Raw genomic sequence first — 18,338 nt, forward strand, 5'->3', positions numbered from 1 at the left:
TCCTGCCCTATCCCTATCTCTGCTAGTACCTCTGCTGGTGGAGAGGGTCCCGAGGCTTCCCTGATGGCCAGACCCACCACGGCACTGGGATGTCGTAGCTCTGCCAGCATTGTTTGATGGTTTCTCTGTTCTGTGTTAGGTTTTTTATTATTTTTGAAGCATTGACCATGCACACCGAGGAGTTCTGCGGCTGGTGGGGGGAGCCTCCCGGGTTTTGAGGGGAGCGTCCCCCGCCACGGGCGCTCCGCGGGGTTTTACACGCAGGGTTTCCCGCGTCCCGCAGCGGGGAGCGGGGGCTCCCCCGCGGCAGCAGCGCCGGCCCCGGCGGAGCCGCCCGAGCCTCGGCAGCGGGGCGGGCCCTGCGGCGCCCTCGCAAGCCCCGAGGCGGGGCCGGGGCCTCCCTCCCGGTAACGGCGGCGGCATGCGGCTGCCGGGGCTGTGCCTGGCGCTCCTCTGCGCCGCCGGGGCCGGCTCCCCGCGGGCGGAGCGGGAGCAGCCGCCGGGGCCGGGAGCGCCCGCGGGACGCGTGGATCCCCGCCAGGCGTGGATGCTGCTGGCCGGGAGCCCCGGGCGGGCGAGCGGCAGCCGGGCGCGGGGAAGGACGGGCGCGGTACGGGATGGGACGAGGGCTGGCACGGCACCGGTACCGACCCGTGGCGAATCTCCAGGATCATCGCCCCAGGCTGCCATGCAAGTCGGTGTGCCAGGCGCTATCCCTGCTCTGCCCGGGGCCCCCGCCGTGCTGGAAGAGCTGCTGAGGGAGCTGCAGCTCCTGCTGAAAGGTACCGCCGGCCCCGGGCAGTGCTGCGGGAAGGGGAGGGCGGGGGGGGCCGAGAGGGACCCCGGGGTAGGAACAGGGGACAGCAGGGACAAGACACAGCAGGGCTGGGCAGCAGAGCCGGGCACTGTCTCATCTTGGGGCCAGGAAAAGCCGAGGCTCCTTCCTAAAGCCAAGACCTGGACGGGTTTTTGGGTCAGGTATGGTGAAGGATCAGGCGAAGACACATGGAAAGGCCTGGGAAGGGCGTGAGGACGAGGAGGAAAACAGCAAAGGCAACTCACAGGCTGGCTCCCATCATCGCGTGGAAGCAGCGTTCCGCTGCTGGACACGTGAAAATATCTCAGTCGAGCAGAGAGTGCAGCAGGAGCTGCGGCTCTACTACATCGTGAGTGCCCGGCCTGCTCCCCCTACCTGCCTGCAGCATCTTCCTGTCCGCAGGGCCCCTTGCCCAAATGCAGGGGCTCATTCTCTAACGCAAGCCTTTCTACATGCCCAGCCGGAGAAGGAGGGGATGTTTCACCGTGGCACAGGGCTGAACCTGACCAGCGGGCAGTACACGGCCCCAGTTGCAGGGTACTACACCTTCACCGCCACACTGCACATCGGTGAGCCCTCAGTAACCCCCCAGCCCTGCCGGGAAGGCCCGGGACAGCTCTCACCCTTCCCTCTGTCCCAGTGCGCAGAGAGCAGCGGAGGAAGGGGCAGTCGTGCAGGGGAAATCGGCTGCGGGTGCTGATCTGTGTGCAGTCCTGCTGTCAGCACAACAGGTAGGGGAGGACAACACCAGGAGGGGAGAGGGACCCTGGGCCAGGGCAGGAGGAAGGAGGCCAGTGTCCCTAGGAGAAGGAAAGACACACTCTCCCCAGCACCATCCTCTCTCTTCTGCAGCAATTTGGAGACCATGTCCCGGCTGGAGGGTGGTGGTGACCTTTTCACCATCTCTGTCACTGGAGTCCTTTACCTGCAGGTTAGTGGCACCAGCTCTGCTCAGGACTGTGCTGGGCAGGAAGATGCCTTCCACGGCCCCAGCTCCAGGGGAGAGCATCAAGTCTCTCAGCCCAGCCCTAAGCGCAAAGCACTGAGGTCTCTGGGACACCATAGCACAAACTATGCTGCCCTATCAGCCTCTGTGTCACCATTCTGCAAGAAGGAAGTGGCAGGGGGAAGCAGCCCCTCCAGCCCTCGGCTGCTGCACGCAAGGGAGAGCTGTCTCCTTTGCTCTGCCAGGCTGTGCCTAGCACCTGGAAGAGGCATCCCAGCCCTGTTAAGCCCTCTCTCCCTCCAGGCTGGACAGTATGCCTCTGTTTTCGTGGACAACACTGCAGGCTCTCCCCTCACTGTTCAAAGTGGCTCCGATTTCAGCGCCATTCTGCTGGGGGTGTGAAAAGGCACTGGGCACCACACGGGGAGCTGAACCTGTGCCAGGAACAGCCAGACCCTTCCTTCTGCCAGCCGCCATCACACCTTTGCTGCTCTGCACCAAGCCCAGGGAAGAGCTTTTGCTGGTGCAGCAGCTGCAGGCTGGTCCGATACTCCTCGTGCTGCAGAGCCATCTGAAGCTGGACAAAAGACTGGGGAGGAAAGGATGATGATAAATAAATAAATAAAAAGAAGCCTGACAAGGGGCTAAAGGAGTTCACTCTTCTCTAAAAGCTAGGGCTGGAAGTTTAGCTTGGAAAACGCTGCTGACAACAGTGGCAGCCAGCTGCTTCCTCTGTGGGGCTCAGCTCCCACTGTGCTGAGCTCTGGTGCCTGGGATGAAGACCCACACCCGTGTTTTTGCTCTCAGCAGATTTCTCTGCCCAGCTTCTCAGGAGCCCAAAAAAGATTATTTGTATCATTTTAGCTTCCCTGCAATGTGTTGGCAGTCAATGTTTGCTGGCAGAAGCCAACAGACCTTTGCAACTAATCTTCAAAGCAATGTCTGATAATGCCGCACACTGGAGTAAAGCAAATTCTTGTCCTGTGGCTTTCCCCACCAGGCGTTTCCTGCCCGTGGCACAGGGCCCAGGCTGTGGGCAGCACAGATACGCTCTTTGCTTCAGCTCTGATAGCCATGTGAGGTGAGGATGGGCGCACAGCTACGTGCCTGAGCAAGGGCTGCAGGAGAGGTACCCAGGCAGGCTGGGCGTGGAACAAGGGAGCTGCACATTTTATTTCTTAGTAGCACGTAGCACCAGGCAAGCTGTGCCAGTAACACAGTGAGATAGCCCAAACTGTACCTAGCCCCACCTTCGCCAAGGGATCCACATATGTAGGCCAGGGGAGGCAGCCTCCTTGCACTGGACCTCACTCATGAGGGGTTTCCTGGTCCTGCTTGGCCGCCTCCACAGGCTGCATTTCATCAAAGAGCCTGGTGAAGTAGCTGTTGCTGCAGCAATTCATGAGTGGGGGTGTTTGGATCTGGGGGGGCGGGGCTCTGGCCATTCAGGTTAATGTTGACTTCTTCCCCAACCTAAAGCAAACTTGTTACCAAAAGGAATGACCTGCTCTTCCCCCTGCTGAACGGCTGGGCAGCATCATCCTGGCAGAGACGAGGCCTCTGCAGCTCCTGCCCAGCTGAGGAGCTCAGCCCAGACAGCACCTCCTGGTTACCCTGCATGACCACGAGCCAAGGCCATCTCACTTAGATCAGCCACCTTCCCCTCCTACCAAATGCACCTGTGAAAATACAAAAGGATTTACTGGTGGAGAGCGAGGCTTGCTGAGCTGGTAAGCTGTCCTGGGTGAGCAAGATAAAAAGAGCCTAGTGCACCTGAACACAAAATTGAAAAAGTTGCTTAAGTGGGAGATGCTGAGGGGCTGATTGAGGCGTTGGGGAGGGGGCGAGAAGCTCAGTCAGCCCCAAGGGAGGGGAGCTGCATGTACAGCACTTCTACGTGAGCCACCCCAGGGTGGTGGTCCCAGAGCTCCCCACAGTAACAGATACTGCTGAGCAATGAGGCAGGTAGAGTTTATTTTCAGGAAACCTCTTGCAGACCCCACCCTACCAGGAAATACAAGCAAACATTTTTTTGACTTCCACTAGAGCTGGGGTTGAACTTCCTTTCTAACTGCGTGGCTATTCACAAGCATGGTGAAACCTGCTCCACAGTGCTTCCTTTTCTCCTTTGCCCTGAAAAATGGACAATATGATCCATTTTATGGAACTTGTAAATAACTGTATCATAGCAATGTATTATGTTTGTAAATGGAGTTGTACTCTCAGTACTCTTTAGAAAGAAAGGGAAGGAAAGAACTGCAAGAGGAGGGTGAGGGAGAGAAGACAGTCAAAGGAGGACAAGCTGATACTTCTCTCACCAGCTCTTGTGCTGGAATTAAGAGTGGCCTCCTGGAGGGAACACCAGAGAGACAGGTGCTGGGCTCAGCTCTTGCAGCACAGCATGCAACTCTCCCCCCTGCCCAGCACCAGAGCTGTGGAAAGCAGGGAGGCAAGACAGGAGGGCAAGCTGCCCTGAGATCTGCTGTCAGGGTTTCTTTTGCCACAGACTGAATAAACTCCGTGCTACTCTGTCTTGGCTCGCCAAACTTGGCTTTCAACAGCAGAAGCAGCAGAGCGTGTCACTAACATGCACAATTTTGTCTCAGCTCATCCTGCAGTGCAACGTTACATCAGAGTATGCAGGAATGGCTGGGAACAGAACAAGCTGGCAGAGGCAACCGCTACCCAATGTGCTGGAGGCCCGCTTCCTTCCTCAGTGCTCTGCAGGACATGCAGAGAGTTAGCATGAGCTAGGCCAAGTTAGCCTGTTAGCATAAGCCCATGAACTTTGACTTCTGCTGTAGCAGAAACAGATGAAAGATGGTCAAGCCACCTGTCCCAAACAACAGGATAGCTCTGGGTGCTCAAGAAAACAGCCCAGGATCCAGGACCCTCTCCCAAAGCTGCAGGGAACACAGGAAGCAGAAAAGAGCCTGGGAAGCCTCACAACCCTGCGCAGGACTATGCACAAAACAGTAGGCACTATCAGACCAACCTGCCCAACCTCTCTCTGGGACTGCACCGTTTCTCATGCAGAGCAAGGAGGCTGCGCCAGAAACCACTGCACAGACCCACTGGCTCATCTCCCTCACTGCACTGTTTCACCTACAGGACAGGAACGTTGTGTAATCTGAAATGAAGGTGCATTGGTAGACCAGTCCATTTAGCTTTCACACTGTCATCTGGTCTTAAGCCAGATTTTCTCTGGAAAAACAGCAGACTGATTCTCTGCAGCAACAGCTGGTAGAGGAATGGGGACAGGATGAGATACCAGACACTTAATAGCAACAAGTACCTAGAACTTGAGATGCCTGCTCCTCAGATAGCACAGAGACAAGCACAGAGCCTACCCATATATTGCTGCCTGGCCAGTGCAAATGACAAAAACACTTTCCCAATAAGCATCAGGAGCAAAATGCAGCCACTTTTGCTGTATCGACAACTAGGAAAAAAAACCCAATATTTTCTGCAAGCAAAGGAAAGGTACACTGCTGCTCTGCAAGCAGTGTTTGTATCACTCAGCTGCACGCAACCTCACAACCCAGTTTCAGAACCAAAATATTTCCTTCCCAGCACTAAAGAGGACAGCCCACACCGCATTCCAAGCCGGTGGCCTGGGGTACTGCACAGTCCATCCAATACAGCCTAACCAGGAGCCCCCACCAAGTCCTACAAGCTGAGGACTCTCTCAGGCCTCACACAAAGCTCAAAGAAACCACTAGCAGAACTGCACTGTTTGGAACAGCTGGCAGAGTTCATGCCCACAGATGCCTGCTCTTGCTAGCACCTCTGTCAAACTGATTTATTTGGTTTGCCAAGACGTTGATGGGAGGTTGACAGGGCAAGGAGATTTCCGCATAGGCTGATCCACTATGGCAGCCACTTAGAAAACACTGCTAGCCAAGTGAGCTAAAACTATTAGAAAAAAAACAAACAATTTTATTTACACTGAAGAGCATCCAGCAGGACCATCCCTCCCCTGTCCACATGTGCACGCACAGGCTTCTCCCTTCCCTTATATCCACCACAAGCTGAAGATCCTGCTGCCGCACCTCATCTCTCAGTGCTCTATCCGGACCACCATGACCGTGACGTTGTCCGCCGACCCTCGCTGTACTGCCTTGTTGGCCAGTCTGTTACATGCAGCTTCATATCTAGCATCTCCTTCTAGCTTCCCTTCTCTCATCTGGATGTTCTTATCCTGTTGGGACAAGGAAAGACAACGCTGATTGCTCACAGTAAAGTGCATAGGTGCAAGCACATGGTATCTTCCAAGAACGGGTAATCAAAACGTTAGTAAGGACAACCTCAGGTATAAGGGAGGATACCCTGGCAGAAGTACATTTCTGCAAGTCAAAGTCATTCCATTTCGTGCCTCCTGCACTGAGAAACCCAGACCTCACACTGCCTTCTCCTCACCTCCAGGCAGGACACAATGAAGTTCACAGCTTCTTCTGGTGTAAAGACTTTAAAGAGGCCATCACATGCTATCAGAATGAACCTAGAAATCAAGCAGAGACAGGTTCCAAGGCTGAATCTTTGGCTCCCAGCTACAGGAAAATCCCTCCAAGCTATTATATGAGTAGCCATGCTCCAATCCAAAGGGAAGGTGCCATAAAGCTCATCTGAAAATCCCTCAGAAGCACCAGAAGTCCCCTGGTGCTCTAGAACCTACCATCCACAGAGCTGAGGCAATTCAAAGTACAGGCCAAAGAGCCAGGCAACAATATAAGACCCAGAGCAGTACATCCTGGCAGTCCTACTAACACTGCACTGGCAGGCAAGACCATATACTATGGCCTGCTGGAAAGCTCCATTATTTTTCTAGGAACTGCTTCTTTCCTTTGAGTCCTTTTCATTCACATATTTTCCCTGTGAAGTAGCTAATACAAGGAAACAGAAACACAGCCAGCTTAATATCTTACGTGCATCCCTTTAAATCCTTTACAATCCCATGCTCCTGAGGTATGCAATAACTTAATTTGAATAGAAATATTCGAAAGAAAAGCAGCAGCTTAACCCAGAAACAGAGGCACAACTGTGATCAGAAAACTGCCACAAGGTATTACTACAGGCTGCAGAAGGTTGAGGGGAGCTTAAAGTAAGGAAAGCTGCATCCTAGTGCCCCACCAGAGGATGGGGGAGACAGCCCGCTGTGCACTTCCTGCCTACACAGGGGATTGTGTTAATGAGAAGCCGTAACTGGACTCTCCAGACAAGGATACAACCATCCTGCAGAGATGGCCAGCCTGCCAGAGCAGCACATGTCTCTGAAGACATCATTTCAGAGCCTGATACTCAGAATATCCTTAGAAATATTTTAGTGGATCACTTGATATGGAACTCTAATTCCAGAAAAAGCAGCGTACTGGGTTACATTCTCACCTCAGATGGCCTGCAGGGCCATACTGACATGAAAGCTCACAGCAATTTGTCATTGCCAATCATATGTGAGAAAGTATCTCAAATCTTCAAATATCAGAGCCAAATCCAATGGTATTTGTGGGCACCACAGCTGCTAGAAACAACCCTTGGACAAGATAAGGATCCAAGAATTCAAGCCTTAACCAACTGCTTGAACACTGGTGTGTGGGCTTATTCAGAGCACGAAGGGAGTCTAAGGCTCATGTATGTTATCACTGCTGTGAGGCTGGTTTCTCCAACCATGTCATGGCAGTGAGGCAGCAGCATTATCCCACTATACTGATAAGGAACAGGAGTGGACACACATCAGTAGTAAGAGCATCCTCTAGTTCTGGGTGATCAGTCTGAAGTGCCTCAGCCCTAAGAGCAGAGCATACGGGGTAGTACAGTTTGTGCTACTTCTGCTGAGCAACAACCCCCCTTGTGCATGGGCATGCTTTACCTGTCGTTGTGTGTCAGTTGGCAGCGTTTGATATCTGGCACAGAGATAACACCACAGCGTTTGTACTGGCCATCCCCAATGGAGCGAGAAACCTCTAGCACTCCTAGGACTCTTCCGTCCCTGCAAAAGGAAAGAAAACATCAAGAGCCCTCCCCACACATGCACATTTCACTGCACTGCCTCATGGGAACACTCTTCGTAGTAAGTTCAGCTGCCTCGTACAAATCCTGACCCACTTCCCCAGCAAGTTCAAACCTCCCCTTCAAAGTCTCCTTCCCTTTCTGCATGTTTGTGTGAAGCTTTGGGAAACAAGTGGAGAGGGGGCAGAAGAAATGAAGTCAGGAGAATTCAAGGCTGTTTTCCATCTCCCTGCCCTAACTCAAGTCCTATTTAGCCTAGCAAGCCAGGGAAGTAAGAGATATATGCTGAGCTGAACTCCTGGTGGTAGAGGTTTGAATTCACAGATTATTTTTTAGCAAGGTATCTAGGAAACTGCATTTCAATAGAAGCAGAGTGGCAGCAGGCAAGACCAGGTCTGAGCCAGCAGCCCCTCCTGTGCTCTGCCTATCAGAACACCAACCCCTATAGACTGGCTCAAATGGGGGCAGTTCCAAGGAGTGAGAACCACTGCACTTTCTCCTGAGCACTTGGTCTTTACTAACCACTGACTGCAGCAACCAGTTCTGTGAAACCCAAGTTACAATCCTCCTTAGGAAGCAGTTTTTGTTTGCTAAACTTTTCTAATTAACTGAGTGCTGCCCCAAGAGAAGCAGCTTCCCACACTCCACCCTTCCAACAACGGAGCATCTTCTCTCTCAGAAGGCTCTTCTGCACTCTGGGAAGATACAAGCTCATTCATCTCATAGTCCAACCAGTCCTATTTGAGATAAAAGCAAGAAGTGGGGCATGTCACAGAGAAGAGATCTGATGCTCAAACACTTTGCGACTTACTTCTGGCATCCAAAATACTGAAATACAAGCATTGGGAGAGGCTCCCAGGCAGTCTGGGAGATGTTCCCCCAGTTCTGAAAAGAGCTAACAGACACTGGCCCATCTCCTTCCTGTGCACAAGGATAGATCAGTGCTAAGCATAAGCAGCAGTACGTGCTCTCCAGAGATAAGGGGAACAAGGCCCTCCACACATGGCAGCGTGACAGAACTGAGCTCACTCCTCCCCACCACAGGGGGTATTCTGCCTCCACAGGCACTAAAATACTTCACCTGCACTGAGTCCTCTCTTGTGAGCATGCCATTAAATCAAGAAACAGCTTTCAAAGAAGGGAGACAACCTAGCTACAGAAATCAGATACAGCTGCCCAAACAGCTATGCACACTTACATGCACAGGAATATGATAATCCCATTCTGGCTCCATAAACCTCCCTCCTACTGCAGACCACCTCAGTGCATCAGCTAACCCCCAGGGGAGCAACACTGACTGACATCGAGGGCTTCTCATGCCCGCTCAAACCATCCCTCCCTCTTACAGGACAAGGAGGGAGAATGGATGCTGCAAGCAAGAAGTGAGTTCTGTCCAATGCCACAATGCGCAGCAAGCGATAACTTCTTAAAGAGCCAAGTCCAGTTATGTAGGTCCAACTCTATAGGTAAAGCTTAAGGACATCCATACTTGCATCAGGCTGCCAGGCGTTCACATGGGTTCCTGCCCTTGCAGCACAGCACCCTGATGCCATTGTAAGCCCCTGGGAAACCAGCCCCCATCAACCAATTCAGTGGCTTTACTGAATCCTTAGACAACTCAGGCACCAACAGATTCTCTCCAGACTCTCACTAGCACGAGCGCTGGGCTCAGGAAAATCCAGAAACTCAGTGCTCAGGCCCAAAGTTGGTCCAGAGTTTAGATTTATTCACTTACACCGTTTAGGCACCTACCTGACATTTCCCCCAGCTTTCTGTATCCGCATGCGCTCCTCATACTGGGTGGGGTTGTGCTCCTTACTGAGGCTTAAGGCTGCATGTTTCTGACTCTCTTCATTATAACGACACAGAATCGCCTGTGCTGACAAGAGACCCTCATGAGTAAACAACAAAACTGCAGCAACAAGAACTTCTTGAGAGCACCACAAGCTGTAGTGAATGGGGCTACATCTGTCTGGTGATAGGTCTCCAGCGGTGTTCTTCAGGGCTCAGTCCTAGGGCCAGTGCTATTCAATATTTTTATCAGTGATCAGGGTGCAGGAGTTGAATGCACCATTAGCAAGTTTGCTCCCATACCAAACTGGGAGGTGCTGTTCACTCTCCAGAGGGACAAGAGGCCTTGCAGAATGATCTAGATAGATTGGAGCATCGGGCAATCATCAATGGCATGAAATTTAACAAGTCCAAGTGCTGGATTTTGGACCTGGGACAGAGTAATGCCAGGCACAAGTATAAATCGGGAGAGGAGTGGCTGGAGAGCAGCCCTGCAGAAAGGGATCCACAGGTGCTGGTCAGCAGCAGGCTCAGCAGGAGCCAGCAGTGTGTCCTGGCAGCCAAGAGGGCAAACTGCATCCCGGGGTGCATCAGACACAGCAGAACCAGCCATCCACGAGTGGGGATTGTCCCACTGTATTCAGCGTTGGTGTGTCCTCACCTGGAGTATTGTGTGCAGCTTTGGGCCCCACCATTTAAGAAGAATGTTAGGGTACTCAAATGCATCCAGAGGAGGACAACCAAGCTGGTGATGGGGCTGGAAGGCATGTCCTGTGAGGAGCAGCTGAGGAGTCTGAGTTTGTCTAGTTTGGAGAAAAGGAGGCTGAGGGGCAACCTCACTGCTCTGTGCAGCTTCCTGAGGGGATGTGGAGAGGGAGGTGCTGATCTCTTCTCCCTGGTATCCAGTGATAAGACGTCTGGGAATGGTTCAAAGCTGCACCAGGGGAGGTTTGGACTGGACATGAGGAAGCATTTCTTGGTCAAACACTACAACAGGCTCCCAGGAGAGGTGATTGATGCCCCAAGCCTGTCAATGTTTAAGAGGCATGTGGGCAATATCCTTAATAACAGGCTTTAACTTTTGGTCAGCCCCAAATTGGTCAGGCAGTTGGGCTAGATGATGACTGTAGGTCCCTTCCAACTGAATTATTCTCTTCTATTCTAGATACTGTGAGATATTTAGCACCACCAAGAGCAAGCTACCACACACAGTTATTTTACACTATGGGAGACAACACAAAAGTACCCTGCAGCTACCCAAAACAAGATGCTTTGTAGGAACAGTTGGGGAGCTCACAGCAACTGGGACATCCCACACAAACACCCTGCCCTTCAGGGCAAATGAAGCTCTGGGAGGAACTCAGACACCAGCAGTGGGCTTTTCCATCCTGCTTACCCGGCTGTCCCCAAGATTGGCTATGTAGAGGATATTGTCAACAGCTAGAACACAAGTAGCTGTGGAGCCATCCTTCCATGCTGGCTTCCTGAAGGGAACAAAAATGAGATTACTAAGGGGGGAAAACAATGTTTAAAAAGTTAGTCAGAGTGCTCCTGGGGACTCAAGGAAGTGTCATGTGCCAACACACAGCAGCCACCTGGAAGCAGCTAGGGAAACTGTTGGTGGTAAATAGTGAGCTGGACAAGGATAGAGGAGCTGCACAGAGTACCACCTCCTAAAGCACAGCCAATGCCCAGCTGGTTGAAATACTGCCAGCCATGCCCCCCACACCAACCCCTCCTCACACTCAGCTCCCAGAAAAGCTCATCTGTGGCTGGAACAGGCTCAGCCCTGACAACTGCCCAGAAGCTATAGCATCATGAGCAAACAAGGACCCCATACTCTTCCTCAGGAGGATCCTCCTTTGCAGCAAAGGGAAGGCACAGCCAGGACTGCAGCAGAGCTGCCTTCCTTTTTGCTTTAATTTCCCTTCCTTTTTTCACAGTACCCTTGCCTGACTTAATCCTCACCACCCCATCTCCACAGCAACACTACTTCTTCAGTCACTCTCCTGATATTTCACTTGCTGTAGTTAATCTTGTGTCTCTAGAGCTCTAGGTAAAATGAGAAGTGTTTCTTAAATTACACATGCCAGACTAGACCTCCCTATAGTGAAGCCCAGCTATGATGCCACTCTTCACTAAAACTAGCTTTGAGAGACTGATTTCTAGACACACCTCATCCAGTTTTTTCCTAACTTTGAAGATGTGGCTGAATAAAGATCATTCATTTCATCATCAATACACCTATCGCTACCAATCCTTTGTAGCACCTAGTCATATTTCTAACCAAATGGAGACGAGTTTGGGAATGACACCGTTGTGACAGACTCAAGGAAGCTTCTTCCTTTGCCTGGCCAAACTTGTTGATCTGATTAGGCTTAAGAGACTAAGCCAGCTCACAATTCACTTAAAAGTGGGGTGGAACAAAAAAATCACCCAACCCCAAATATGTAGAGGACTGGTAACAAAGTGACTGCATTTTAAATGCAATCTATGTCTTCCCTAGTCTACACAGTTGGGGTGTTAGTTCAGTAGAGACTGAGAGAAGGTAAGGGTGCTTGCGCTCAAAACCCAGCTGGGAGGCAGGCTGGCATTTATCCCACAGAATGTAGCTGCTGTGCTTTTCAGCTTTGTTTTGAAAGAATCTATTACAAACAAGCTTATGAAGAATGTCTCTCATCTTCAACATCTCTGTTTTCAAAAAGAGGTGAAGAAAGCAAGATTTAAACTTACATTGTGAGAGTTAAGTCTTTCATTAAAAACCACTTCAGAGATGTGGTCCAACCTCCAGCCTGGCAAGCACATACTAACAGGAATGCAGCTCTAAAGAAAGCTGCTCAAAGTACCTTGCAAAGTGCTGCTCTACAGATACCGTCCTGCCACACTTCGATGCTGTCAACAGAGATCCCATCTCAGGCAATATGGGATAAGTCACTTCAGCAACATGGCAAGTCTTTAAAAAGAAGACCAACAAGATGCCCTGCTAAATACAGAGGTGCGTTCCTGGTCACGTTTTGGTTCCTTCCTTTACCATAAATGTGTATTTAAGTTGAAGGGCTCCTACAGAGTGCTTACCACAGAGTAAGATCAGAATATGCCATAATCTAGCTCTAGCAGGCACTCAGCAGAGTTAAAGCCTGGCACAGCGAAGCTGTACGGGGTTTCAACGAAGCATATGTGCAACTCAAGGTTTTCTCTGCGCTGCTCAGAATGAAGGCCTGTGAGGTGCAAGCTGAGAAATACAAATGCATGGGAAGCATTTACACTTACTGGCTAGAAGCCTGCTTTAGAAACTCTTCATCTGTGTGTTTGAAGGTGTCCAAAAGGCATCTCTTCACAGTTTTCTCCACGCTGACTACCTCACCTGTGAGACAGGGAAAACAGTAACTAAGCTCCAACTAAAACATATTTGACCTATCCCAGTCCCTCCCTTCACTCATCCAACATGCCATCAGGCAGTTCATCTCTCAGACTCCGTGCAGGGCAGCTAGGGCACATCCTGGGCTCACACTACCAAAAGTCTGCGTGGTAGCCTGTACGGAGAATTTATAACATACCTCTCTTCCCCAGGGACATATTTTAACACTTGAAGTGGCACTGCCAAAACTGGCAACAGCATGAATCACTGAGCAAGTGTGAGATTCAACTGGCTACTTGTACCCTTCTGCCAAAAAGGCTTTTAGCCCTCTTCTGCCAGGGGAAAGCACAGTCTCACAAGCCTACTGGTAATAAGGGATGGGAACTGTAGAACTGTGCCCAGACAAATCCATCTCCCTAATCACTACCACGATGTCAAGGCAGAATAGGCGATGGTTGTCCTACAGTCCTTATTTCACTCCTCTCACCTTTAGGAAATTTCTTAATCAGGTTTTGATGCAGATTCTGTGCTGCAAATTTTGAGGCTCGAACTCCCCCGTGGCCATCAAAAACAGCGAAGTACGAGACACGCGTGCTGTGAGGGAACAAAAAGTAGCAGAAAAGGGCTAAGAAAGGCCGTTAGCCAGAGGGTGGGATCGAGTACATTCATCTCCATAACTGTGTCAGCCAGACTGAATAAATACTGCACTCCAAGGCACAAAGGTAGCAAGTCCCTAAGCTCACACATTCAAGTATTTACAAAGTTTATGTGTGCAAACACTGAGCTGAGAACTTTCTTGTAATTTTCCACCCCTCAAGAAAATGAAGGGTGGAAGAGAGTTTATGGACCACAACTTGGCATAAAAGCAGCTAAACATTTCACCTCAAGGGCACTGCAACTCCCCAGCACTACACAGACATCAGTCTAACCAATCCCACAATTCTTTACATGCCTAAACTTGTTGAAAATATGCTACAGACAAGAAACTCAGATCCCTCGGCATACAAAGCTCTCAGGACAATATTAGTTCAGAAGTTAAATCCAGTATCAATGTGATGCTTGAGAGCGTATCTTTAAATATACACACTCCCCCTACATACACTTACATGTCTTAATTTGCTAAGAGATTTCAACTCTTCAAATGAAAAAGTTACGACATCTGTTTTCTCTTCTTCGAGCATTCTCCATTGCCACAGTTAGGGTTTTACACACTAAAATCCCCCAAGGCAAGGCCTGATTACTTATAATTAAACTGAGGGTCCCTAAATAGCCACACTTACATTTGGGTAACAGAGGCTCAATATCCAGAATTATCGGGCCCTCACAATCCTTGTGAAGTCAGCGACCAAATCCACTGGGCACCACTCAAAGGAAAGTATTTGTATATTAAATAGTCCTGTGATTTGCCCAGGAACACAGCTAATGATTCAACCTAAGCCTTCCAATAACAAACCCAAATCACACACCACAATGCAGATGTAGTCAAGACCACCAGCTGCTCAAGCCAAAAAGGATCATATCACAGGCGTAGCTGAAGCAAGCTGGCTCTCCTTCACCCCTGAGATGGCTGACATCCACAGCTTTATTCTGGCAGTTGGGGCCCACTTACATTTGGGAGGGCAGAGGCTGGCATTCCTCGGTAATATCGTTTAAGATGACATGTGCATCCTGCATGTCTTCTCTTTCACCTTTCCTCTCTGCCACATAACCCTTCAATCCAAGAATGCCCACTGACCCTAAAGGGGAACAGAAGAGACACACGCACGAAAATCAAACTTCTCCATCTCCTCAGCTCAGGCTAAAAACCAGTAAGTCAGCAACCACTTTTCAGCTTTCAGAACCCTATCCTGGCATGGCATCAAAGTATGGCCCTCATCCTGCAACAAAACATCTGGCACCTTCTGCTGAACAGGATATATTTGGTTCGTAATATGGGGTTTTTAAGTGCCCCCAAGGTCAGCAGCTATAAAAGCTGCTTGTCCCCATTTTGGCAGGCAGCTGTAGCCAAGCAGGAGTGCTGGGTATTGGACAGGGCTCTTACCAAAAAGGGGTGGGGGAGCATGTGACACTGAACCTCCAGATTAAACAAAGCACAGCTTCAAAGAGGGTGCTAAGGCAGGAAATCAGGGCCTGCCGTTTCCAGCGCACATCCTTTGTACCCCTGAACACATCTTATTCCCAAAGCTGCAACATAACACATGGGCATCTGCACTGAAGTCAAATGCCCTATATGTAACAGCAAGACTCTCTCTCTCTCTCTCTGGCTTTCTTAGCACCACCTAGTGTGGATGTGGCGAAAGAAACTGGTGTGGCTCTAGCCTTCCAGAGGTTTCACAACCAATCCCCCTCTTGGCAGCACAGGAATCTATCCTGCAAACGCCGAGGGGCTTGCTGCTCAGCTTCTGGCACTTCAGCAGGGCCGGTAAGAAGGCCCACATGATAGAGGCAGAGCTGCCAGGGAGCTCGGGGGGCTTCCACAATGTGCTGCAGCAGTCTGTTCCCTACAAGAGGCTGAAAATGCAAGCAGACTGAAGAACCAAAGCTTAGCTTTGATCTGGACTTACTCAGCCCAACGTCAAAAGTACAAATCGAGTACATTTGTTTTCAAATTGTCTGAAAACCTTTACAAACTTTCTTTTCCACAAGTTCTTCCCTGCCATTCTTCTCTTCCTCCTCCAAGGACTTTCTCTTCTCCCCTTTCCCATGGCTCCCTGCTGATGAGACTGGCTCAGTAGCACTGGAGGCTGAAATAAAGCAAAAATGCAGGCAGCTGAAGTCTTCCAGCTCTGTTTTACTTGCATAAACCCAGCAGCAGGTCCTTTTATACCAAAGCACTCTCAGGAGCACAGGCTTGCACACTCACACAGTATTAAGTGACCACAGCTATTACTGAACAAGACATACTAACTGACCAAACACATGCACACACAACTTCATTCAGCATGTATGACCCATGGAACATGTCGCTGTCCAACCCAGCAAGTGCCGATTTGATCACTTTAAGTTGTGAGACCATACCTCAGGCACGGTACAGTTGTGCATGACTGGCAGGCTGTTGATTCTCCCCACCAACCCATAGTTTGTTTCTTAGCTACCAGCCTTTTTTGCAGTTAATTGCTCAGGAAGTTAACATTTCAAGGTTAGAACGCTTCTAATTTTTTTTATTGTTATTATTATTTGTGCCTACAAATTGTGCCCACAATGATGCAAAGAACTGTACTTTATTACTCTGAATGCACATATTTGTTAGGGGTTTCAGAAGACAGGTTACAAATTAAAGCTAGCAAGAAAAATTATACCCATGACATCAGAACCCTAGCCTTTTCCTTCTGGAGATTTATTCTCATACGGTATACTGAACTATCTCACCTCCTCCCAGGTGCTAGCAAACACTTGGCTGCATGCAGAAAGTTTTGCCAGACCAGCAGTCTGGTTTTGAAGACGTTTACACCTAGGAACAAGAAGGCAGTCTGTACCCACAGCAGAAAAGCAACAGAAGCCAGGTCAGCACTGCCTTCACTATTCACAAGCACAGGCATACTTTCACTCTCGAAACAGGGAGCTTTCAGACACAGACAATGGGGCTCCCCAAAAGACATCTGAGGGATGTACTTCTGGGAACAGACCTAGGTTTACTTTTAAAGCGCGAGAATTGCAATTTAAACAATCAGGGTGCAAACAGATTGCCATGACCAGTGTTGGCCAACCCGGACACCAGGTTAACTTGCTGTACATCCAAAGCAACAGGCTACATCAATGGGTTTTCCTAGAAGGGCAGGTCAGCAGAGGCTTGGCAAGCTAACACAGCTCCTTACCTGTGTCACCGCTGCTGGCTGGCGGAAGATCATCAAAGAGTAAAGAGCCTCCTTTCCCTGGAGCACAAGAAAAAGACAAGAAGTAAATACCTTTGTCTCTTTGAGGGAATAATGCTCTGGGTATGCCCCTCCTGAGGTGCAGAAATTATAAAATGCCAGTTTACCAAAGCAAGCCAAATTTCAACCTCTGTTACAGTATGGTGGGGGCAAACTCAGGCCTTACATTTGTTTCAGGAAATATTTATATGGAACACCTATAACATTCTAGTTATTAAAAAAAAAAACCACACGAGAAGAGGAAAGCAGCTGCTCTGCATATCAGTGCTGATAATCCAACTGTCTTTATCCTGCCTAACAAAGAAATGGGCTTACACAAGTTTCACCTCAAGATATGCTGATGCAGAAAACAGATGAAGCCAAACTAATGGCAGGAACAGAGCACCCATACCTGAGTCAGCACTGGTGGCTGGTGGGAGATCATCGAAGAGCAGAGGCCCTTCCTGAGCTTCCTTCCCTGTAACACACCAGGGCAAAGTCAGGACCTGTTACAGGCACTCAGGGGTTGGTTTCTGGAAGGGCTGTCCCCAACGTGAACACAGGTCAGGTAACAGAGGAGACCCTTGGCTACCTTTCTTCCATCTCTAATTTAGGCACCTCCTACATGAGCAAAACAACCACCTGCCTGGGGATGATGTCAACTTTTATCTTGATGGTGAACTTGTATCTTGAAAACAGCATATTTTTTTTCTCTAGGAATCCACTCAAGTTGCGTTAACATCTCTCAGCAGCCCGATCAAGAGGTTACAGGATAGGACGGGCCCAGAAAGCACCGAATTATTTCAGGTAACACTGTTACAGCTCTCCACAACCCACCACCCGCAGCAGCACAGACAGAAGAAAGGCTCCGGCACGGCCTAAACCGCACGGACAACGCTCTGCATCTGAACGGCTCCCAGGAAAAAAGAAAACCACAAAATAACCCCAAACCGTGCTGTTTCCCCGGGGATTATTCAGCAGCCGCCTCTCGCGGCCGCACCCCCTCCCTTCCCCGCCCCGCTCCCCAGGCGCTAGGAGCCCGCAGCCGCCGCCGCCGCCGCCGCCCCGGGCCTGTCAGAGCGCTGAGGCGGGCCCAGCGCCCCGTGCCACCGGCCCTGCGGCCTGCCGGGCCCCGCAGGTGAGGGCCCCTGCCTCACGGGGTGAGGCACGGCAGGGCGGGGCGGAGGAGCGGCAGCCCCGGGGCGGGGCGGTGCCCCTCACCCGCCGCCGAGGAGCCGGGCTCCGGGAGGTCCCCGAACAGATCCATCCCGCGGCAGCGCCGCCGCCGCCGCCGCCGCCGCCGCCGCCGCCTCCTCCTCCTCCTGCCCAGCGCCGCGCCGCGCCGCGCCGCCCCGCCCCCTGGCCTGCCAATCTTACCGCCAGGCCAATCAGCGGCCACGGACGGACCGGAAGTAGGCACGCGGCCCGGAAGGAGCGGAAGGCAGCCGCTAGCCACGCCCACATGAAGCCTGTCAATCCCCCCGGCGGGTAGGCGGGGCGGCCCAGCAAATACCCTCCGCCAATCAGAAAGCGGGGTCTCGCTGCCAATCAGAACCGTTGCCTCGCTTC

General features: G+C 50.9%; 2 protein-coding genes across 5 annotated transcripts; one reads left to right on the forward strand and one right to left on the reverse strand.

The window, feature by feature from the left end:
- The first annotated feature begins 410 nt into the window (after window positions 1–410).
- Window positions 411–2,374, forward strand: ERFE (erythroferrone). Of its 2 annotated transcripts, XM_064455851.1 has the most exons (6): window positions 411–782; window positions 979–1,166; window positions 1,278–1,386; window positions 1,458–1,548; window positions 1,670–1,748; window positions 2,067–2,374. In XM_064455851.1, the coding sequence occupies exons 1-6, from the start codon at window positions 422–424 to the stop codon at window positions 2,163–2,165; spliced, it is 927 nt and encodes a 308-aa protein (XP_064311921.1). In that variant the 5' UTR covers window positions 411–421; the 3' UTR covers window positions 2,166–2,374. The 2 variants fall into 2 exon arrangements, with proteins under 2 accessions (XP_064311921.1, XP_064311920.1); XM_064455850.1 differs by having other exon boundaries at window positions 1,670–2,374.
- A 1,339-nt stretch (window positions 2,375–3,713) lies between these two features.
- Window positions 3,714–18,113, reverse strand: ILKAP (ILK associated serine/threonine phosphatase). Of its 3 annotated transcripts, XM_064456983.1 has the most exons (13): window positions 17,991–18,113; window positions 17,182–17,247; window positions 16,734–16,790; window positions 15,540–15,662; window positions 14,528–14,654; window positions 13,406–13,512; window positions 12,831–12,924; window positions 10,957–11,044; window positions 9,522–9,643; window positions 7,630–7,749; window positions 6,183–6,264; window positions 5,816–5,964; window positions 3,714–3,896 (listed from the first exon to the last, which is right to left on the reverse strand). In XM_064456983.1, exons 1-12 carry the CDS (start codon window positions 18,034–18,036, stop codon window positions 5,824–5,826), a joined length of 1,173 nt encoding a protein of 390 aa, XP_064313053.1. In that variant the 5' UTR covers window positions 18,037–18,113; the 3' UTR covers window positions 3,714–3,896; window positions 5,816–5,823. The 3 variants fall into 3 exon arrangements, with proteins under 3 accessions (XP_064313053.1, XP_064313054.1, XP_064313052.1); XM_064456984.1 differs by lacking the exon at window positions 3,714–3,896 and having other exon boundaries at window positions 5,680–5,964; window positions 15,546–15,662; XM_064456982.1 differs by lacking the exon at window positions 3,714–3,896 and having other exon boundaries at window positions 5,680–5,964.
- Between the last annotated feature and the right edge of the window lie 225 nt (window positions 18,114–18,338).

Source organism: Phalacrocorax carbo, chromosome 7 (genome assembly GCF_963921805.1).
Source record: "Phalacrocorax carbo chromosome 7, bPhaCar2.1, whole genome shotgun sequence".
Taxonomy (NCBI): Eukaryota; Metazoa; Chordata; class Aves; order Suliformes; family Phalacrocoracidae; genus Phalacrocorax; species Phalacrocorax carbo.

Coding starts and splice junctions, on each gene's coding strand:
- ERFE (XM_064455850.1), top strand. CDS start 422: ATGCGGCTGCCGGGGCTGTGCCTGGCGCTCCTCTGCGCCGCCGGGGCC. Junction 1,167..1,277: donor AGCTGCGGCTCTACTACATC/GTGAGTGCCCGG, acceptor CTACATGCCCAG/CCGGAGAAGGAGGGGATGTT. Junction 1,387..1,457: donor CACCGCCACACTGCACATCG/GTGAGCCCTCAG, acceptor CCTCTGTCCCAG/TGCGCAGAGAGCAGCGGAGG.
- ILKAP (XM_064456983.1), bottom strand. CDS start 18,036: ATGGATCTGTTCGGGGACCTCCCGGAGCCCGGCTCCTCGGCGGCGG. Junction 17,248..17,990: donor GCCCGGCTCCTCGGCGGCGG/GTGAGGGGCACC, acceptor GGTGTGTTACAG/GGAAGGAAGCTCAGGAAGGG. Junction 15,663..16,733: donor AGCCAGCAGCGGTGACACAG/GTAAGGAGCTGT, acceptor GCTTTATTTCAG/CCTCCAGTGCTACTGAGCCA.